This window comes from Impatiens glandulifera, chromosome 9, assembly GCF_907164915.1.
Source record: "Impatiens glandulifera chromosome 9, dImpGla2.1, whole genome shotgun sequence".
Lineage (NCBI taxonomy): Eukaryota > Viridiplantae > Streptophyta > Magnoliopsida > Ericales > Balsaminaceae > Impatiens > Impatiens glandulifera.
The window spans coordinates 26,081,232-26,103,161 of NC_061870.1; the positions used below are offsets into that span (position 1 = coordinate 26,081,232).

General features: G+C 26.4%; 3 protein-coding genes across 3 annotated transcripts; all 3 read right to left on the reverse strand.

Moving 5' to 3' along the window:
- Positions 1-592: 592 nt before the first annotated feature.
- Positions 593-2,158, reverse strand: LOC124916092. Its single transcript, XM_047456826.1, has 8 exons — positions 1,979-2,158; positions 1,847-1,898; positions 1,666-1,720; positions 1,482-1,596; positions 1,279-1,421; positions 1,001-1,204; positions 840-930; positions 593-766 (listed from the first exon to the last, which is right to left on the reverse strand). Exons 1-8 carry the CDS (start codon positions 2,156-2,158, stop codon positions 593-595), a joined length of 1,014 nt encoding a protein of 337 aa, XP_047312782.1.
- A 2,594-nt stretch (positions 2,159-4,752) lies between these two features.
- On the reverse strand, positions 4,753-6,806 carry LOC124916094 (sugar transport protein 12-like). The gene is made up of 4 exons (XM_047456827.1): positions 6,674-6,806; positions 6,259-6,581; positions 5,431-6,099; positions 4,753-5,235 (listed from the first exon to the last, which is right to left on the reverse strand). The coding sequence occupies exons 1-4, from the start codon at positions 6,804-6,806 to the stop codon at positions 4,753-4,755; spliced, it is 1,608 nt and encodes a 535-aa protein (XP_047312783.1).
- A 12,449-nt stretch (positions 6,807-19,255) lies between these two features.
- LOC124916095 lies at positions 19,256-21,437 on the reverse strand. The gene is made up of 10 exons (XM_047456828.1): positions 21,258-21,437; positions 21,088-21,176; positions 20,945-20,998; positions 20,761-20,875; positions 20,397-20,684; positions 20,162-20,304; positions 19,884-20,087; positions 19,729-19,819; positions 19,484-19,652; positions 19,256-19,401 (listed from the first exon to the last, which is right to left on the reverse strand). Exons 1-10 carry the CDS (start codon positions 21,435-21,437, stop codon positions 19,256-19,258), a joined length of 1,479 nt encoding a protein of 492 aa, XP_047312784.1.
- Positions 21,438-21,930: the final 493 nt, after the last annotated feature.

Below are 21,930 nucleotides of genomic sequence, written 5' to 3' on the forward strand. Positions count from 1 at the left end.
CCCGTAACAATGGTTTCAACTTTAACTTAAACGTTATAGAGAGAAACCGCCGTGACATTTGTTCTCTTAAGCACCGACTTTGACACTTGAGCTATCGAATCGATCCTTTCTGTGTTAACATTTTTTCTTCTCCCTGAAAAACATACCAATCCACCATCCAATACAATAATCATGTTTATGTTATATTTAGTAAATAATTTGCTTGATGTGATAAAATGAATAAACTAGTTAAAGCAATTCACTTACTTGAAAGATATGTATTGCTTAATTTCCTCTCCTTCATAGCTAAACCATTTTTCACCCAATTCTGATTCATCTTGGAGACTTATTTCTACATATAGTTGAAGAAAAAAGAATTAAAACTAACTCGGGGTTGAACCCTAGTGTAATTCAATGGTAAATGCAAAACCTTGAAGTAAAATGTTCGACTCATCACCCTTCAGTCTCCAAAATGTACGCCCCTCATTGTCCATGAGGATGGGCTTTGTCCTAACAGAAATGCAATGTTGGTTTTCTGTTTCAAAAAAGGTATAAACAGCTTCAGAAGTTATTAAATATATTGAAGTATATATCAGGATGATAAGCAGAAAGATTATTCACCTGTGCATAACATCTCTTTTGATTCCATCATCTCAGCATGAGCTTGGTCTATTTGCACTTTAAATTGTGATACAATGGTTGTATGCTCAGAAATTGAAAGAGGAACACCATTTTTAGCAATGACAGCTTCAGCCAACTCATCCTTCATCTTCTGCTTCAATTGTTTCTACTATATAATGATTTCATTGAGATTGGTTATTTGGATTTTGGATTAAACAAGGCCCATGCAGTTTTCATACCTTTTGTTTCGCAGCAACAATTTTATCTTTTGTTACCTTCTCCTCCTCAAAACATTTCAGTTTTTGTTCTTCCATCCAATTCCTTACCTTCCTGCAATAGATTATGACTTGTTATTGAGAGAATTGGCAAAAAAAAATGGATTCTTTGTTTTTAAACTTACCTGGTGCAAAGAACTTCATCACACACAAAGTTTACAAGAGTAAGCCTTTCTGTGGAGTTTAAACTCTCATAGCTGTGAACTCCCCCATCAAGTCTATCCAATTTCAAATTCCCTGATAGAAATGTTGAAGTAGTAGAGATGCATTTATGTAGTGCATGAAGCCATGATGTTTTGTGGTTTAATCTATGAGTTATCACATTAGAGCTGCAACAAGAATACACAAGCAATTCATAAAGCATGAACAATTCATCTCTGTTGATTCTGCGTAGATACTTTACCTCTCTCCCGAGTCTGTTTGTATCAGGGTTAACAAACGAACAAGAAACTGGGCAACTGGATAAGAACGTCCTATACATCCACCACCCACGCGAGTTAGTTCTTGCAAGATGTATTCAGGCTCATCTTTCTTCAGTTCAAGAACCTGCCAAATAAGAAGGTTGGAACACAAAAGGGTAAAAACATCAAATGAAGAACTGTCTACCTTTACGGACTGGACATCAGAACCATTGACAATAAGCATCTCTGAAACAGATGCAAAGCCAGTTGATTTTGCAGTGTGTAAAAGAATCCCAGTGGGTTGTTGCCCGCTTTTCTTCCTGCCATGGGAATGTTTATTGTTTTAACACACAAACAATTAAAGCTCCAAATTAACAAAAATATCTTACCTGCAACAGCTACAATTACAAATGGCTCTGCATCTAGGACAAAAACCACTCATATCTGATTCCAGAACAAGTTTAGTGAATTGAAACAGCCCAATTTTCAAATTCAATGTAAGAACTGTTTAGTATAATAAAATAAGATCTAACCTATTCAGAAGACACTTATGGCAATATTTGAGGTTACATTGCTTTTCATTTTTGCATGATGCCATAATATCCATTGTCTTCTGTCGGCACTGCAAAAAAACATGGGCTTCTTAAACAAACAATTACTGATTATGAAACGATGGAGAAGATGAATTTTAGTTTAACGAACCTGATGACAGGTCTTCCCATTCTGGGAATCATAAATGCGACCGCCGACAACACGAACGCCGGGACACCCGTTTCTCTTCTTCGTCTGCGTCTTCTCCGGGGCGAGCGCGGGCGCCACCGACGCCGATGAGATATGTCCTTGAGGGTTTTGTTCGGAAGCAGATGTTGAAGAAACGTCCATGGCGGCTGATCGATAATACAGTTGAAAAGGTGGAAGTCAGAAGAGTCAAAGAAAGAGAGAAAAGATCGTACCTTTCTTTCTACAATTCTACCACTTCCTTTTATAGTGGGGAAGAATCCGAATGGCGGGATGTTAACAAATTTGAAAATAAATGTTTCTGTAAATAATGAAATTACTTTGAAATTGAAATTATCAAGAACTTAGAAAGATTTTGTGACTTTAGGAAATTGAATTTATGACCTTTTCAAATTACTTCCATATTTATTTGTTTACAGTCACTCAATTACCTATTAAATTTGAACAGAGAATAATTACCTATTTAATTTTTTACCAGAATAATTTACCTATTTAATTGTAAAAATAAGTTCAATTTACCCTTCTTTTTATAATAATTCAATTTGACCACTAAACTTACATTTTACTTAATTTAGCAGTAATCTCCCACAAATGTGGAAGATATGAATAATCTGATTTTAAAAGATGTCAAATAAATCAACACTATAATTTTTTTTAAATGATTAGCATACAAAAACTCAAATTTTATTACTTATACATACATGCATTTCATTACTTTTATACTATAGTTTTGAGTTAAATAGTTATTAATATTATATATTATAAGTCAAAAAAATCAAGATTTCATACCTATATGATAGAGTTTATACTTGAAATGACGAGATTTCCAATGAAAACATCTTGATCGAAGGATGAAGTAATTGCGATGGATTGTTGTGTTAATATATTTAAATAAATAAACATTAATCTACAAAACAAAAGTCATAAATACAATAAATAACAATAACAATGTTTTTATACATCGAATGAACAAGTTGAGATCTATTAAATGATCAAGAAATTCACAAATAGATGCAACAAGTCAAAGTATATGAAGGGAATAATATATTTGATGTAATCTTAATGAAAAGTTTGAAAATTCATGAAATTAATGTTAATATAGATGAATTACATGTTATTATAAAATTTAATTAAATATAACAAATATAAACATGTCTAAATGTTTTCTTATTATCATATAATAAAATTGAAGTACACAATTTTAATAAGTAAGTAGTTTGTAAATTAAAAACTCATTGTGGTGACACATAATTTATAAATATTGAACAATAACATAATCTTTAAAATTAAATAGATCAAATGGAAGTTTAATAAAGTTTCACAATATATTGCAAGAAATAAATATAAAGATGTGTCTTTTTTGTACGAAAATTATTACATTTAAAAAAAAATTCCATTTCATACCCAGATTTTAACACAAAATCTACATATTTGGTAAATATACATTAATCAAAACAAGGTATCACATTAACATTACCCCATAATATAAATAGTACCTTATGTGGTGTGAGATGTAGATTTAGTATTAAATAAAAAAATAGTAAAACCTTCACAAGGGGGAGTAAATCAAGCTGAAAACAAATTTTATTTTTATGAAAATAATGGTCGAATAAATGAAAGATTATCCAAAATATTGATAGAGAAAACACAAATTTTTGATGAGAAAAAATTCAAGATTTAAAATTAGAAAAATAATCAAAATGACTTGTGAATCGATGACTCAAATGAAAAAAACAAGGTATGATACGAAAGAACAAAGAACGGAAGAGCATAATATTTAGATTTGTATAGATCAAACAATTTAAGGTTAAAAAATCGACCGGACATTCAGTTAACAAGAGACTAAATCTTACTGGAGGTAGACCAAAATCTATATCGAATAAATGAATATACACCATGATCCCGATCGAAAACATTCATGAATGATAAGATATGTGAGAAATTAAACGATGAAAATAAATGAGTTGGAGAGGCGAGCGAGCTCTACGCAATATAAATTTATTCAGCTTAATGATAAAAATCAATTTATATACTAAAAGTTTAGGGTTTTAGACTGGAGTGGCGCTAAGATTTTAGTGTTCTAGCGAAGTTTTTCTAAGCGAAGTTTTTTATCTTATTATATAAATTATTTTTTAATTAATAAAAATATATATTATTGTAATTTTAAAAATATATATTATAAAAATTTTTACTCCACTGTCCTTACTCAACTAATTTTACTCAAATAATTGATCATATCTCATTATTATTATTATTTATTTAATTGTATTTACTTGGAACATATATTCAGAAATTAAAATAATAAAAAAATACATTTAGGCTTCCAATCAAAGAGGGCAAACCATTTTAACACCCTATTCATAGATACAAAATCAGAAGGAATAAAACTGTAAATGACCCTATAATTCTATTTTTATTAATGAATATATATATTATATTCATTAAAAAAAATAGAAGAAAATAAAAATAAAAGTCAAGAGTATATTTAGGCATATAACTAACTTTCTTACTTTGATTATATCAAAGTTATTAAAAATCTAATATTAAACGTGAAAAACGGTCAAAATTTAAATTCAAATTCAAAATGAAAACTAATAAAAAAAAATCCCCTAAATAAAGCTAAACTAAAAAAAGTGATAAAATCTAATAATTAACAAGAAAGAAAGAAATAAAAACAATGCAGAAATATTTTAAATCTAATTACTACTAACTAACTTAAAAAACAAAAACTTATAAATTTAATTAGGAAACCTTCCAAAGTGATCAACAGCTCTATGATGATCATGATGATCATGATCATCTTCTTGAACAAATTTCTTCCAATACCAATGCTTCCTCCATAGCTTCCATGTTTCTTCAATAGGTATATCCTTCGTTTCGGGGACGAAGAACTGCACGAACAGAGTCATCACCAACACAATAACCGCAAACATGGCGAACAATCCATACTTCAAATGGCAGAGAGTCGTTAGAAACGCCTGCGCCACCGCAAACGTCAGGAGCATGTTCACCGCCGCCACCACGGCCTGACCAGACGATCGAATTTCAAGAGGAAAGATCTCACTCGGCACCAACCACCCCAAAGGAGCCCACGAAAACGCAAACGCCGACACAAAACAACAGATACATGTTAGAAGAATTATGGAGTATAATTTTGTCATTGGCGTTTCTGAAACGCCAGTCCATCCAAATTTTGCTCCAATCAAACCCGCCACTGATGCCTACGTACACCACAAAATGTGATAAAGATTCAATTTTTATTATTGGGTACTTGCTAAAAATACTAATTAATTAATTAATTAACACATATGTTCTTCGATTTTGGATTATTTCAATAACCATAACCACCAAAAATTGATAATCAGATTATATTTATTGTATTAACTCAAATCCGAACAAACTCATATAAGAAGTACCTGAAATATCAACATGATGATTCCTCCGACTTGGAAAAGACGTCTCCTTCCAAATTTATCAAGACCAAAAACGGCGATGAACGTGGAGGCAACATTGACAATTCCAGTAACAACTGCGGACATGAGCGCGACGTTCTGCCCGGAACCAAGGGAGCTAAAAAGCTCGGGTGCGTAGAACATGACGACATTAATTCCGGTCAGCTGTTGAAACATGGGAATCAAAACCGCCAACACAAGTTGCGGTCGGTATTTCCTCTTCAGAAGGGACGCCCAGGGCGAGCCTGTCATACTCTTAGATACTAAACTGGCAGCCATCAGGTCATCGAACTCGGCATCGACATCATAGACACCTCGAATACGTCGGAGTTGTTGTCTGGCTTTGGCGTATTCTTCTCTTTCGATGAGAGAATTTGGAGTTTCGCATACGAAGAAACCCGATAAAGTTATGATTAAAGCGGGCACCGCCGCACCGCCTAGACTCACACGCCAAGCGTTGTCGCCTTTGATGTATTTGCTCGAGAAGAAGTTTACTAGGTTAGCTATTAGAATTCCGATTGTTATTGATAACTGGAAAATACTATTAAGAGCTCCCCTGTGCTTGTATGGTGCCATCTCAGATACATATAATGGTATAGACTGTACTTGCAATTTTAACAACAAATAAACAATAATTCAAATTATTAATGGTACATGTTGAATAGCTTTCTCTTTTTTGGGTTTGTTTTAGTTTTATTAATTAGGTCTAGGATAAAATCTTTCTTTTTTTTTTTGACTTAATTTTACCCTCTAAATTATATATGAGATAAAAAAAATGAGAAAATTATTAACCTGAATAGAGAAACCAACACCAATACCGAGGAGAACACGACCCAATATAAGCATGGACACATGAATGGCAGCGGCGTTAAGAAGCGCACCACATAAGAAAATAGTACCACCAAGAAGCATGGACCATCGACGTCCAAGCGACTTGGTGACTCGAGCCGCAACAAAAGATGCGACGAGAGCAGCCAAGTAAAGGGACGACGTGAACATGGTTAGAGATTGACTGTTAAACTTGCAGTATTGGCTGTTAGACTGAACCATCTCCTCTTGGTGATATACCGACGGAAAAAACTTCTCCAAGAATGCCGGCATTGAAGTTACTCCGCCTATACAACAAAATCAGAACAAGTATAAATTATATACATATATAAATTTTCATATCCAAAATCCAAAAGAGTTAATAAGATAATCGACCTACCAGAAATACCGATATCATATCCGAACATAATACCACCAAAACCCGTCACCAAACATGTCAATAGAACGTAACATGTTAGGTTACCGTTATATTCTTTTTTCGACACAGAGCTAGATAAGCCGCCACCGGCCATTACAAGAAGAAGAAATAGTAAGAGATTGAAAAAGAAAGATACTTAATCGAGTATTTATAAAAAAAAAATTTGACTAAGAGAGCGAAAATATCTGCAAGTGAATGTAAAACAAGGATGGCTAATTCCACTTAATATAATTTTAAATATTTATTTTTCTTTTATTTACATTAATAATTTATCTCTCTTTTATTAATAATTTATTTTTTACTTTTTCATTAATAATTTATTAATTTATAAACATATATTTATATATTTTTAAATATAATTTTTAGAATAATAATAGGAACAATAATAAATTTATAAATATGCATATTTTAAAATATATATTTAAAAAAATAAAAAATTAAACATAAAATTCTTAAAAAAATTTTAATTTATTATTTCTCTCATTTATTTATTTATATATATATATATATTTATTTATTTATTTATAAAATTAATAATAATATAAAAAATAAATAAATTAAATTAATAATATATATATTCAAACTCTACTGAGTTATTTCTTTTTTTTTTTCTCTTCATTTTTTTTATATTTCATTTTTTTTATGAGATTTATTATAAACTCAAATTATCGTTAATTAACTTCCTGTTATATATTTCTTTTATATTTATCTAAGTATTTTATTTTTTTATCAATGTTAAATTTTAATTGTTCAATAGTTATATTTATTATTTTATAATTTTAGATATTTATTTATCTCTTATTTATATTAATAATTTATTTTTTTTATTAATAATTTATCCCTCTTCTTTTTATTAATATTTTTTTTACTTTTTCATCAATAATTTATAAATATATTTTTTAGAGTAATAATAAGGACAATAATAAATTAAATAAAAATATATAAATATGCATATTTTAAAATATATATTTAAAAAAATAAAAAATTAAACATTAAATTCTTAATTGTTTTTTAATTTATTATTTCTCTCATCTATATATATATTTATTGTTGGTTATAATTTTTTTTTTTTGTAAAATTACTAATAATATAAAAAAATTAAATTAATAATATATATATATATATATATTTATTCAAACTAACTTACGATTATATATTATACATATCTAACTATTTTTATATTTTTATCAACATTAAATTTTAATGGTTTATAATTTGAGTTATATTTATTATATATTTATTATTTTATAATTTAAATTGAATAATCTTAATAAATACGAATGTGTCTCTTATTTTTAAATAAAATTAATAATAATAAAAATTATTTGATAATACATTTAATATTATAAAAAAAGTTATATATAATATATATTAATAATTTTAAAATGTTTTTTTATAAAAAATTAATAATAAAAAATTAAAGTGAGATAAATTATTATTTATTTTTAAATATTAAATAATTAAGAGACTTTTAATAACATGTACCATTTATAATTAAAAAAATAAACTATCATTACTCTAAATACTTATAATAAAATATAATTATTAATTTTTATTTTTATTTTGGTTGTACTCATTTAACTAATTATTTTACATAATTTAAAATTATAAAAAAGGACTCATTTTATATTTATAAATATATTAAAAAAAATTAATTATTCATAATTAAATTTATTTTAATATAAATAATTTAATTTATATGAAATATTAATTTATTTAAAAAATAAACAAATTTATAGAATTATTATTATTTCTTATGTGTATATTAATTAATAAAATATTTTTATAATTGAAAAAATAATTTTTTTAAATTAATATATATATATATATATATATGAGAGAAATTATAATAACAATAAATTATAAAGAATAAAGAATAAAGGTATGATTAACATTTTCTCTAATATCACTGTGTAGTGTGGGGAGATTTTCAATTTAAAATAAATTTATAAAAAGTTAATAATAAAATAATTAAAAAGAGATAAATTACTAAATAGTTTTTTAAATATTAAATAATTAATGAAAGATAAAATATTAAATATTTTAATGAATTATTTAACATATTTTGAAATTAAAAAATACTCATTTTATATTTATAAATATATAAAATTTTAAATTATTCATAATTAAATTTATTTTAATATAAATAAAATTTTTATATGAAATATTATTTGATTTAAAAAATAAAAATATTGAAATGGTTATTATTTTTTACATATTAATTTATAAAATATTTTTATATATATGAGAAATTATAGTAACGAATAAATTATATTTTTCAGTTATATTTTTCATATTTTTCAGTATAATTAAATTTGTGATTATGATAAAACATATAAATATAAAAAAACAATTAAATTTGAATCCATTTCTATTTAAATTAATTTTTATAAAATTAATTTTATTTTTTAATTTGAAATTTATTTATATGTGATAAAACTGTAATTTTATATATATTATATATATATATATATATATATATATATTATATCTTATTTTTATTTTATAATTAATTAATTTAGATATTATTATATTTTTATTTTATATTATTTTAGTATAATTTCGTAAAAATAATTAAATAAATTATAATCAAATAAATAAAAGAAAAAGAAAATTGGTTGTATTTGAGAAAAAATGCAAAAATAATACCTTAAGAGAAAATTAATATATAAAATATTTAGACTAATATCATAATACATTACCTTTAAATACCTTTAAATTATGTGTTTTTATATAGATAATAATAATCCTCTATTACTTTTTAAATATCAAATACATAAATATATATATATATATATATATATTTGTTTTATTAAAACAATCATAAACTTTTAATAAAATTTTAATAAAAGTTTAATTTTATATTCTAAATATTAAAAACTTACACACTTTTTTTTAATTATTTTCTATCAAAAGACTTTGTATATATTTAATGAAATAAAAAATAAATTAATTTTATATAAAAAACAAAATTAACAAATTTAGTTATAAATTTTATTATTTTATTTTTAATAAATATTAATTCAAATTTCATTTTATTAAAAAATGTATATTTATATATAAAAATGTAATTAATCAAGTATTTATAAAACAAATATTTAATGACTATTAAATATAAATATATATATAAATATATTTAAAAATTAATTTATGATATATTTAAATAAATTTGAATTCATTATTTTATAATCTATATAATTATATATTAATTATATATATATATATATATAGAGGAGTGATAGAGGAAAGGAATTTAGTGAGGGAATTTGGTGAGGGAATGACGTGGCATCACCTTCATTGGTTGGAAAGGACCTTCATTGGTTGGAAAGGATAAAAGTGAGAGGAAAGAGAAAAAAAGAGAAATTATTTGATTTTTTCAGCGAATAAAATTATGCCACGTCATTCCCTTACCAAATTCCCTCACCAAATTCCCTCACCTAATCATTTCTCATATATATATATATATATATATATATATATATATATATATATATATATATATATATATATATATATATATATATATATATATATATATAACAACATATTTAAAATTTGTTGTATATTTAAATGAAAATAAATTCTATTTTTTATTATTATTATTTTTCTCCCTTAATAATTTTTTTAATAAATAATTATAAATATATTAATAATTTTAATTATATTAATAATTGAGAAATTATTGTCAGAGGGAATGATGTGACCGTAATTTGATTAGCGAAAAAAATAACAAAATTTCTCTCTCTTTTCATCTTTTATCATTTTTCCAACCACTAGTAACTTAGTAACTGTAGTGACATCATTCCCTCCCCATTCCCTCCCTCAAATTCCCTCCCTCAAATTTCCTCCATCTATCACTCCTCTATAACTTCTTAATAATTTTAATGATATATATTTTTTTTATATTAATAAAAATAAATAAAGTTGTTTGATTTTTTTTATGAATCGTTTTAAATAGTTAATTATATATATTAATAATTTTATATGTATTAATTATTTTATAATCTATATCATTATTTATTAAATATAAATATATAATATGTGTGGTATATTTAAATAAATTTAAATTAATTATTTTATCATTTAAATAATTAAATTATATATATATATAACAATATATTTAAAAATTAATTTATAATATATTTAAATAAAATTAAATAATATGCTTAATTATTTATCTCTATTTTATTAACTATTTTTAATAAATAGTTTTATAAGTGTATGAAGAAGGTGTAATTCACCTCATATTACCCTCTTGGCTTTACTAACTCTTCTCGATTAAGTCCCTTTGGTTTCTACATAGCTTAGCACGTGTTTTATGGACATTTGGCAGTATGAGGAGGGTGCCCAATGATTTAAACCTTGGTTTGCGGGTCATACATCTTTTAAAATGAAACATATCCCCTTGGTTTCGGCTTTGCTAACTCCTCTCGATTAAGTTCCTTTGGTTTCTGCATAGCTTAGCACGTGTTTATGGACATTTGGTAATATGAGGAGGGTTCCAAATGATTTGAACCTTGGTTTGCGGGTCATACATCTTTTAAAATGAAACATTTAATTTTTAAAAGATTTTGTTAATAAATTAATATTGTAAAAGTAATTAAGTTTAAATTCAATTTTTTGTGACTTGGGGACTTGTTTAGATCAAATACAACATACAACATATTTGAAGAATATAGTCGCAAATTGATTTTTGAAAAATCAATAAAATATCCGTGTATAAACGAGTTTTATACTAGAGTTTTTATAAGGGGTTCGGATTTTAGTTACGTTCGGGAAAGGGCTCTCGCACTATCTCCGCTCCTACCAAATGACATTTTTATTTAAAGATTTATTTATAACATTTTATTCCATTTTAGTAGTCAAGTGGTCCTAAACAATGATAGTTTTAGATTGCATAAATAATTCTACAAAATTGTTTAAAAGGGTCTTTACATGTTGCACTTGATTCAAGTTAACCGAACATGAAAACGTTAAAGGAAGGAATTAGAATTTTAAAATAAATTCAAACGGGGCCTTAGCTGAAAATATTTGTTTTTGAGAGACATCCCGAATATATTTTATTTTTTGACCTGAGAAACCATTTAAAAATGGAGCGGAGTTCCCAAAATAAAAAAATAATTTTGGGTTTTGAAAAGTGGTACCAAACAGGCCTCTATCAGAATCATAGGGCTTGGGTCCGTTTAGATCGATCTAGGCTCGGTCTCGGAATCAGGATACATGATTAGGGTCCTAAGTCTTAGGTTAGGGTCCTAGGTCATGGGTCAAGAGAAGACTCGGTCCTAGGTCTAGGGTTAGGGTTAAGTCTATCGGTCCTAGGTCAAGTTAGGGCTCAATCCTAGGCTAAGATGAGGGATCGATCCTAGGGTTAGAAACATCGGTCCTATGCTAAGAGGAGGGCTCCGTCCTAAGTTGAAAAACTCGGTCGGGTTCCTCGGTCATAGGTTCAAAAAATCAATCATAGGCTAAGGGGAGGACTCAATCCTAAGTTAGAAAACTCGGTTGGAGTCCACGGTCCTAGGTTCGAAAATTCGGTCCTAGGGCTCAGTCATTCCCCAAGAACACTGGTCTTAATCCTCTTTCGGAGCTGAAGAACATCGGTCTTGATCCTCAGTTGGAGGTTAAGTTTTCTCGGTTGCAGGTCTGATTCAGGTTCATTTTTTCGGTCCCAGCTGAAGAATAGGACCGATGATTACCGGTCCTAGGCTAAAGCCTTAGAACCGTGTGTTCTTACTTTAGTCGAAATTTCAGAAGACTATAACTTTTGATTCATATCATGAAATCATGATCGCTAAACTACAGTTAGTTCATATGATCATGAAGAACAAAAACCCTAACATAAATCACAATTATTGGATCTTTACAAAGATCAATTTCATAACACCATTTTTAGGTCAAAATTTTGGGATTTTTTATGTAATATCAAGGACTGATTTTTGTTTCATTAGCTTTGAAATGATGAATATAGTTGAACACAATCAAAACAAGAACATCATTCAAGCATTAAAACAATTTTCGAAGATTGAATCAAAATCCAAAAAAAAATCAAAAACACAGTTGATCAAACATGATCAAAACGACATTGCTTGAAAATTATCCAAACACATTAAAAAACATGTATAAATTCTAATTGAATTAAAAAATTCAGATTAAACTCAAGAACACAAGATTTTTAAAATTCCATCTTTTAAGCTTAAATTTAAAAAACGCAGTTTGATCAAGCGTGATCAAAAAATTGTTACAGTTACTTGGAAATCATCCTAACATATCAACACACATGTATAACAACTAATTGAATCAACAAATTCAAATTAAACTCAAGAACACAACATTTAAAAAAAATCCAATTTTTAAACTCAAATTTTCAAAAATTTTGATTTACATTGATTTGATCAGATTTCTTTCAACAGATAGTTCATATATGATATATAGAATGATTCTAAACAAAGAAATCACATAATCATGCTCAAGAACAAATCAAACCCGATCAAACAAAAAAATTGAAAAAAATCCAAACTTTCAATCACAGATTTTGATACAAATGATATGGAAGCATACCAACAGTTCGAGAACACTCCTGGGGTGTGTTGGAAGTTATCCCAAGGCCTGGATTGAGACTTGGATCATCGGAGCAGATTTTCAAAAAAAAACAATTCGTTGGAATCTTCAAAGCTTCGATTTAGGTGATGATATCGGGTGATTGTTTGTTTGATGATTTGGTTTACAAACCATATGGGAGTATTTATAATAGGGGTAAGTCAGTTGAGGAGGGATAATTCAAGTCGAAATTGACCTCCAATGAACTTATCCCTAATTCTATCCTTAGTCGTGGCAGCCTTATCTAGGAGGAGTTAAGGTTTTTAAATAGGGGTATTGTTGGTGGATATAAGGCGAGCACGTGGATGAAATTTGGAGGGATAAGGATTGATGTGGAGTGAGCTGTTGTTCTTCCAAAAGAACTCTAATGATAGTCGCGAGTTCGGTGAGCCCTACATCCTAGCGAAGAAGAAGGTTGAAATGGCATCGTTTCGTTGGACGACATCTGCGTTCCGTTTGCGGTCAACGGTCTTAACTAACGGGGTTAGTCCAACCTGTTAGTTGATCCGGTGTGGAAAGGCACGCGTGACTTTGCTACATTCGGCTGCGTGAGAGCGTCTAGGCTGTTGGATGAAACCTGAATGCTCGTCTGATGGTCCACGTTTCTGTTGCAAAAAATAAAAATAATTTATGCTAAACTAGATAATAAGATTTATTTTTTTATAAAAAAATGTTATTTAAAATCGATTTTTAATCCCTTTTTAAAATTTCACAAAAACTATTTCTAGAATAATAATAATAAAAATTATGATCATATTTTTTTTTTGGTATTTTTGTAAATTTTAGAAGCATTTATTTAATTATTTTAAGTCATAAATTAAACATAATTAATGATTAAATCTCAATTAAATATTTTTAATCTCTTCTTTAGTGTAATTTGAGTAAAATAAATACAATATTTTAATCTCAAATTATTTTTAGATTTTCTAATATTTTCCAAATTAATATTAATTATATATGAATTATTTTTAATAAATAATTATATATATGAATTATTTTATATGTATTAATTATTTTATAATCTATATAATTATATATTAAATATATATATATATATATATATAAATATATATATATAACAACATATTTAAAAATTAATTTATTGTATATTTAAATAAAAATAAATTATATTTTTTATTATTATTATTTGTCTCTTTCAATATTTTTCTTAGTAAATAATTATAAATATATTAATAATTTTACTTGTATTAATAATTTTAATGTTATATTATTGATTATATATTTAAATAAAAATAAATAAAATTGTTTGATTATTTATTTTCCTTTATGAATTAATTTTAATAAATAATTATATATATTAATAGTTTTATATGTATTAATTATTTTATAGTCTATATAATTATTTATTAAATATAAATATATAACATCATATTTAAAACTTAATTTGTGATATATTTAAATAAATTTTAATTAATTATTTTATAAGCTATATAATTATATATTAAATATATATATATAACAACATATTTAAAATTTTATTTGGGTTATATTTAAATAAAAATAAATCCTCACATTATATACTATATTTATAAATATATATAAAATAATTTCAACAATCAAAAATATTATAGTGGTTAAAGTGTTCCTATTTCAAATTTGAAACTAGAATTAGAGTCTATCTCTAGATGTAGATTTTAGAGAGATATTATAAATATTAAAATGTGATATATGCGTGTGTGAATTTTAGGGATTAGATAATTATCGATCAAAATGTTTAAAATGAGTTTGTTAGTGCATGTTCAAATGGGGTTATATGATGGTGGATGTGGGGTGTGAATTTGAGGGATTAAATGAATAATCATTCAAAAAGTCTAAAATAAGTTTGTTAGTGCATAATATTCAAATTTTAAATGAAGTTATGTGATGGTGATATATGTGGGTATGAATTTGAAGGAAATAATCGATAAAATGTCTAAAATGATGGTATGATGTGACCGATAATAACTATTTGGATCTTTATGTTAAACAAAATGAATTGAGTTAATTCATTTAAATATAAACTAAACTTAATTGTAAGTTAATGACAGAATATATGTTATACCAAAAGTAATTTGTAATTTATTAGTGTATAATATTCCAATTGAGGGTAAGGGTTGTGAGGGATTAGATAATCCGAAACCATTTCATAATTTATATAATTATATATTAAATATATATATATATATATATATATATATAATCACCTATTTAAAAATTAATTTGTTTGATAATTTTTTTTATATTTAATTTATTTTCTTCATTTATTAAATACATCACTATATTAATATTTTTTTACTTGAATTGTTTAATAATTAATTATATATATATATATATATATATATATATATATATATATATATATATATATATATATATATATCAATAATTTTATTTGTATTAATTATTTTATACTATATATAAATATTAAATTTTAAAAATATTCTTACCAATCTAATTAAAGTTTACAAATAATTTATTAAAAACAAATATTTTTTATATAATTTCAATTTATATACAAAATTATAAATTAAATTCAATAATCACAAGTGGTATATTGGTTAAAGTGTTCACATTTTAAACTTGAAATTATGTTTTGTGTCTTAGTTGATACATATTTTAAATGGTGTATTATAAAGATTAAAATGATTATGATGATAGTATATGTGAAAGATTAAAAGAATTATCGAATTGAATCAAATGCACAAAACAAAAGGTATAATGTGATTGATATTGACGAATTAGTTGGAGAAAAATGCTTAAAGTGAAAGTAGGTGTTGGTCGATAATGAGATTGAATAAAATGTTCATTATGTGGGATTAAGGGAATGATCGATAAAAATGCCTAAAATTATGGTATAATGTGTTCGATAATAACGAATTAGTGAGAGTAGACGGGTTTAACGATTTGAGTGATTTAGATCTTTATGTTAGATAAAATGAATTGGGTTTATTCGTTTAAATATAAACTCAACCGTAAATTAATGACTGTATATATGCTATACCAAACTAATTTGTTAATGTATAATATTCAAAAAGGGTAAGTGATTAGATATATTCTAATTAGTCATTTCTAATAATGATTATATTTAGATAATATTATTTTAGTTTTTTCATTCATGGTGAAGGTGAATATATGCTAGTAACAAAGTAGGTGGGTAAGTCTTTTTCTATCAATAATTTTATAATTTATATAATTTTATATTAAATATATATAATAATTATTTAAATATTAATTTATTTGAATATTTCTCACCCTTTTATATTCATATTTTGTCTTCATTTATTTTTATTCAGTTAAAATATTTTTTTCATATTTATTAGATAAATCACTATATATATATATATATTTTAATTTTAATTTTTAATCTTATATTTTTTCTTTACTTGAAGTTTTTTAATAAATAATTATATATATATATATATCAATAATTTTATGTGTATTAATTATTATATACTATATAATTAAATATTAAAAATATTCTTACCTCTCTAATTAAAATTTTCAAATAATTTATTAATTTTTTTTTTTATATTTGAGTTTATATATAAAATATATACCTACACAAAATTATAAATTCAATTCAATAATCACAAGTGGTGTATGATAAAGTGTTCACATTTCAAACTTGAGATTATATTTTGTGTCATAGTTGATGTGCATTTTAAAAGGTGTATTATAAAGATTAAAATGATTATGATGATGGTATATAGATTAAAAGAATTATCGGATTTTAGATGAGATATGTGCGAATTTGAGGTATTAAGAAAATAGTGATTCAAAACGAATCAAATTCACAAAATGTATAATGTGATCGATAATGACAAATTAGTTGAAGAAAAATGCCAAAAGTGATGGTAAATGTTGGTAGATAATGGGATTAAATAAAATGTTCAAATGTGTGGGATTAAGGAAATTATCGATAAAATGTCTAAAATGCTGGTATAATTTAACCGATAATAAGTAAGTGATGGTAGACAGGATGAGCGATGTGAGTGATTTGGATCTTTATGTTAGACAAAATGAACTGAGTTTATTCATTCAAATATAAACTCAATTGTAAGTTAATGGCTGAATATAAGTTATACCAAAATAATTTGTTAGTGTATTATATTCAAAATGAGGGTAAGTGTGATGAGTGATTAAATATCTTTCCATTGGTAGATCAAAATAATGAATATATTTAGATGATATTACTTTAGTTTTTTCATTGTGAATATATGACATTAACCATGTGTGTATGTAAATCTTCTTGTATTAATAATTTTATAATTTATATAATTATATATTGAATATATATATAATAACTTATTTAAAAATTAATTTGTTTGATTATTTTTTTCTTTTTTATATTAATTTTTTTTCTTTATTTACTTTTATTAGATTAAAATATAAAATTTTCATATTTATTAGATACATCAATATATTATTTTTTTTTTAATTTTAAAATTTTAATCTTATATTTTTTCTTTACTTGAATTTTTTAATAAGTAATTATATATATACTTTATATCAATAATTATTGTATTAATTATTTTATACTATATAATTAAATATTAAAAATTAAAATATTATTATCTCTCTAATTAAAATTTTTAAATAATTTATTAAAAAAAATATTTTTTATATATTCGATTTTATATATACAAAATATATACATATACAAAATTATAAATTGAATTCAATAATCACAAGTCGTGTATTAGTTAAAGTATTCATATTTCAAACTTGAGATTATTGTTAGTTAATGCGCATTTTTAAGGGTGTATTATAAAGATTAAAATGATTATAATAATGGTATATGTGAATGTGAGTGTAAATTTGAGAGATTAAAAGAATTGTCAGATTTTAAATGGAATGGTTAGGAATTTGATGGATTAAAAAAATGGTGATTCGAATTGAATCAAATGCACAAAAAGTATAATGTGATCGTTAATGTGTTCGAATTGAAAAATGCCTAAAGTGAAAGTATATGTTGGTCAATAATGAGATTGAATAAAATGTTCAATGTGTTGGTAGGAGGCAGTTACATATGTAGCAACATGTTAATTTTTGGTGTTCAAATTTTATATATTTCCTCATCTTCATATATATTTTTATGGTTATAATTGCAACATATTTCAATGTCTATTTAATAATTTCTCTTACTTTATAATGGTGAGTTATTTGCGGTTATTCTTATCACGCCTTGTTTGATTGAATTTATTTGAGATTATTTTATCGCACCTGTTTTGATTGACTTTATTTGGGATTATTTTATCACGCCTGGTTTGATTTCATTTAGTGAGCTTATTATTTTTCCAACCTTATTATGGATAGAGTGTAATTGTTCTCCTATATATATAATATTGACTTCTACATAATAATTGACAGAGAAAAAAATCCATAAATATAATTCTATTTGCAAACAAACTAAATATTTACAAAATTTGCATTTGCCCTTAGGAGGTATACATTCAAACCAAAAAATGCACACATCACAATGCCAATTCCTAATTCTAAACTCTAAAAGTATATATGTTATTTCTATAACCTAAATATATTATAACTGCTTTTTTCTCTCTTAATTTAGCATTACTCCACAACAATAGTCTCAACTTTAACCTAAAGCGTTCTAAAGACAAATTAAATCAATGACATTTGCTCTCTTAGTTAGCGAGTTTGACACTTGAGGTACTGAATCAATCCTTGTTGGGTTAACTTTTTTTTTTCCTTCAACCTGGAAAAACATATTATTCAATACAATAATAATCATGTTTTTGTTATATTTAGTAAATAATTTGCTTGATGTGATAAAATGAATAAACTAGTTAAAGCAATTCACTTAATTGAAAGATATGTATTGCTTAACATCCTCTCCTTCATAGCTAAACCATTTTTCACCCAATTCTGATTCATCTTAGAGACTTATTTCTACATATAGTTGAAGAAAAAATAATTAAAACTAACTCAGGGTTGAACCCAATGTAATTCAATGGTAAAGGCAAAACCTTGAAGTAAAATGTTCGACTCATCACCCTTCAGTCTCCAAAATGTACGCCCCTCATTATCCATGAGGATGGGCTTTGTCCTAACAGAAATGCAATGTTGTTTTTCTGTTTCAAAAAAGGTATAAACAGCTTAGGAGTTATTAAATATAATGAAGTATATATCATGATAAGCCGAAGGATTATTGACCTGTGCATAGCATCTCTTTTGATTCCATCATCTCAGCATGAGCTTGGTCTGTTTGCACTTTAAATTGTGAAACAATGGTTGTATGCTCAGAAATTGAAAGATGAACACCATTTTTAGCAATGACAGCTTCAGCCAACTCATCCTTCATCTTCTGCTTCAATTGTTTCTCCTATATAATGATTTGATTGAGATTGGTTATTTGGATTTTGGATTAAACAAGGCCCAAGATAATGCAGTTTTCATACCTTTTGTTTCGCAGCAACAATTTTATCTTTTGTTACCTTCTCCTCCTCAACACATTTCAGTTTTTGTTCTTCCATCCAATTCCTTACCTTCCTGCAATAGATTATGACTTGTTATTGAGAGAATTGGCAAAAAAATTGGATTCTTTTTAACTTACCTGGTGCAAAGAACTTCGTCACACACAAAGTTTACGAGAGTAAGCCTTTCTGTAGAGTTTAAACTCTCATAGCTGTGAACTCCCCCATCAAATCTATCCAATTTCAAATTCCCTGATATAAATGTTGAAGTAATAGAGATGCATTTATGCAGTGCATGAAGCCATGATGTTTTGTGGTTTAATCTATGAGTTATCACATTAGAGCTGTAACAAGAATACACAAGCAATTCATAAAGCATGAACAATTCATCTATGTTGATTCTGCGTAGATACTTTACCTCTCTCCCGAGTCTGTTTGTATCAGGGTTAACAAACGAATAAGAAACTGGGCAACTGGAGAAGAACGTCCTATACATCCACCACCCCCGCGAATTAGTTCTTGCAAGATGTATTCAGGCTCATCTTTCTTCAGTTCAAGAATCTGCCAGTCATAAACAAAAAATCAACATCATAGCAAAGCTAATCGATAAATAACTATCAGTTCATAAGAAAAATGGAAGCTGGGTAGTTTACCTCTTCAAAAGCAGCACAAAATTCCAAGAACTGCAATGCATGACCAGTTTCTTCAGGTTGCAGTTCAATGTTAGCCACAGATCTCAGTATAGATCCTTTGGGTAGTGGAATTTCAACATTTGGTACATCTTCGTTAGGTATCCCCTCCTTGTCTTTCTTGCTCTTTCTCTTTCTTTTATTGGATATTATAACTCCACGATCCATTGCATTCACCATTTTTGCAGTTTCCTCATCACAATTCAGATCAGAATTTTCCTTCCCTTTTTTTCTTATGACACAGGCAGATTCCTGAAAATCAAAACAACCCCAAATAAGAAGGTTGGAACACAAAAGGGTAAAGAACATCAAATGAAGAACTGCCTACCTTTACTGACTGAACATCAGAACCATGGACAATAAGCATCTCTGAAACAGATGCAAAACCAGTTGATTTTGCAGTGTGTACAAGAATCCCAGTGGGTTGTTGCCCGCTTTTCTTCCTGCCATGGAAATGTTTATTGTTTTAACACACAAACAATTAAAGCTCCAAATTAACAAAAATATCTTACCTGCAACAGCTACAATTACAAATGGCTCTACATCTAGGACAAAACCACTCATATCTGATTCCAGAACAAGTTTAGTGAATTGAAACAACCCAATTTTCAAATTCAATGTAAGAACTGTTTAGTATAATAAAATAAGATCTAACCTATTGAGAAGACACTTATGGCAATATTTGAGGTTACATTGTTTTTCATTTTTGCATGATGCCATAATATCCATTGTCTTCTGTCGGCACTGCAAAAAAAACATGGGCTTCTTAAACAAACAATTACTGATTATGAAACGATGGAGAAGATGAATTTTAGTTTAACGAACCTGATGACAGGTCTTCCCATTCTGGGAATCATAAATGCGACCGCCGACAACACGAACGCCGGGACACCCGTTTCTCTTCTTCGTCTGCGTCTTCTCCGGGGCGAGCGCGGGCGCCACCGACGCCGATGAGATATGTCCTTGAGGGTTTTGTTCGGAAGCAGATGTTGAAGAAACGTCCATGGCGGCTGATCGTTAATACAGTTGAAAAGGTGGAAGAATGTCAGAAGAGTCAAAGAGAGAAAAGATCGTACCTTTCTACAATTCTACCACTTCCTTTTATAGTGGGGAAGAATCCGAATGGAGGGATGTTAACAAATTTGAAAATAAATGTTTCTGTAAATAATGAAATTATTTTGAAATTGAAATGGTCAAGAACTTAGAAAGATTTTGTGACTTTAGGAAATTGAATTTATGACCTTTCCAAAATATTAATTTGTTTACAGCCACTCAATTACCTATTAAATTTGAACAGAAAATAATTACCTATTTAATTTTTTACCAGAATAATTTACCTATTTAATTGTAAAAATGAGTTCGATGTACCCTATAACTTTTGATAATAATTCAATTTGACCACTAAACTTACATTTTACTTAATTTAGCAGTAATCTCTCACAAATGTGTAAGATATGAATAATCTGATTTTAAAAGTTGTCAAATAAATCAACACTAT

What these genes read in the sequence shown, in the direction of transcription:
- LOC124916095 (XM_047456828.1), bottom strand. Translation starts at nt 21,437, where the DNA reads ATGGACGTTTCTTCAACATCTGCTTCCGAACAAAACCCTCAAGGACAT. An exon ending in CATAAGTGTCTTCTCAATAG is followed by an intron (nt 20,999 to 21,087) that starts GTTAGATCTTAT and finishes TTCTGGAATCAG; the next exon opens with ATATGAGTGGTTTTGTCCTA. An exon ending in TTGTTGCTGCGAAACAAAAG is followed by an intron (nt 19,653 to 19,728) that starts GTATGAAAACTG and finishes ATCATTATATAG; the next exon opens with GAGAAACAATTGAAGCAGAA.
- LOC124916094 (XM_047456827.1), bottom strand. Translation starts at nt 6,806, where the DNA reads ATGGCCGGTGGCGGCTTATCTAGCTCTGTGTCGAAAAAAGAATATAAC. An exon ending in GTGTTGGTTTCTCTATTCAG is followed by an intron (nt 6,100 to 6,258) that starts GTTAATAATTTT and finishes ATAATTTGAATT; the next exon opens with ATTGTTTATTTGTTGTTAAA. An exon ending in TCATCATGTTGATATTTCAG is followed by an intron (nt 5,236 to 5,430) that starts GTACTTCTTATA and finishes TGGTGTACGTAG; the next exon opens with GCATCAGTGGCGGGTTTGAT.
- LOC124916092 (XM_047456826.1), bottom strand. Translation starts at nt 2,158, where the DNA reads ATGGACGTTTCTTCAACATCTGCTTCCGAACAAAACCCTCAAGGACAT. An exon ending in ATGGGAAGACCTGTCATCAG is followed by an intron (nt 1,899 to 1,978) that starts GTTCGTTAAACT and finishes GTTTTTTTGCAG; the next exon opens with TGCCGACAGAAGACAATGGA. An exon ending in TGTAATTGTAGCTGTTGCAG is followed by an intron (nt 1,597 to 1,665) that starts GTAAGATATTTT and finishes TTCCCATGGCAG; the next exon opens with GAAGAAAAGCGGGCAACAAC.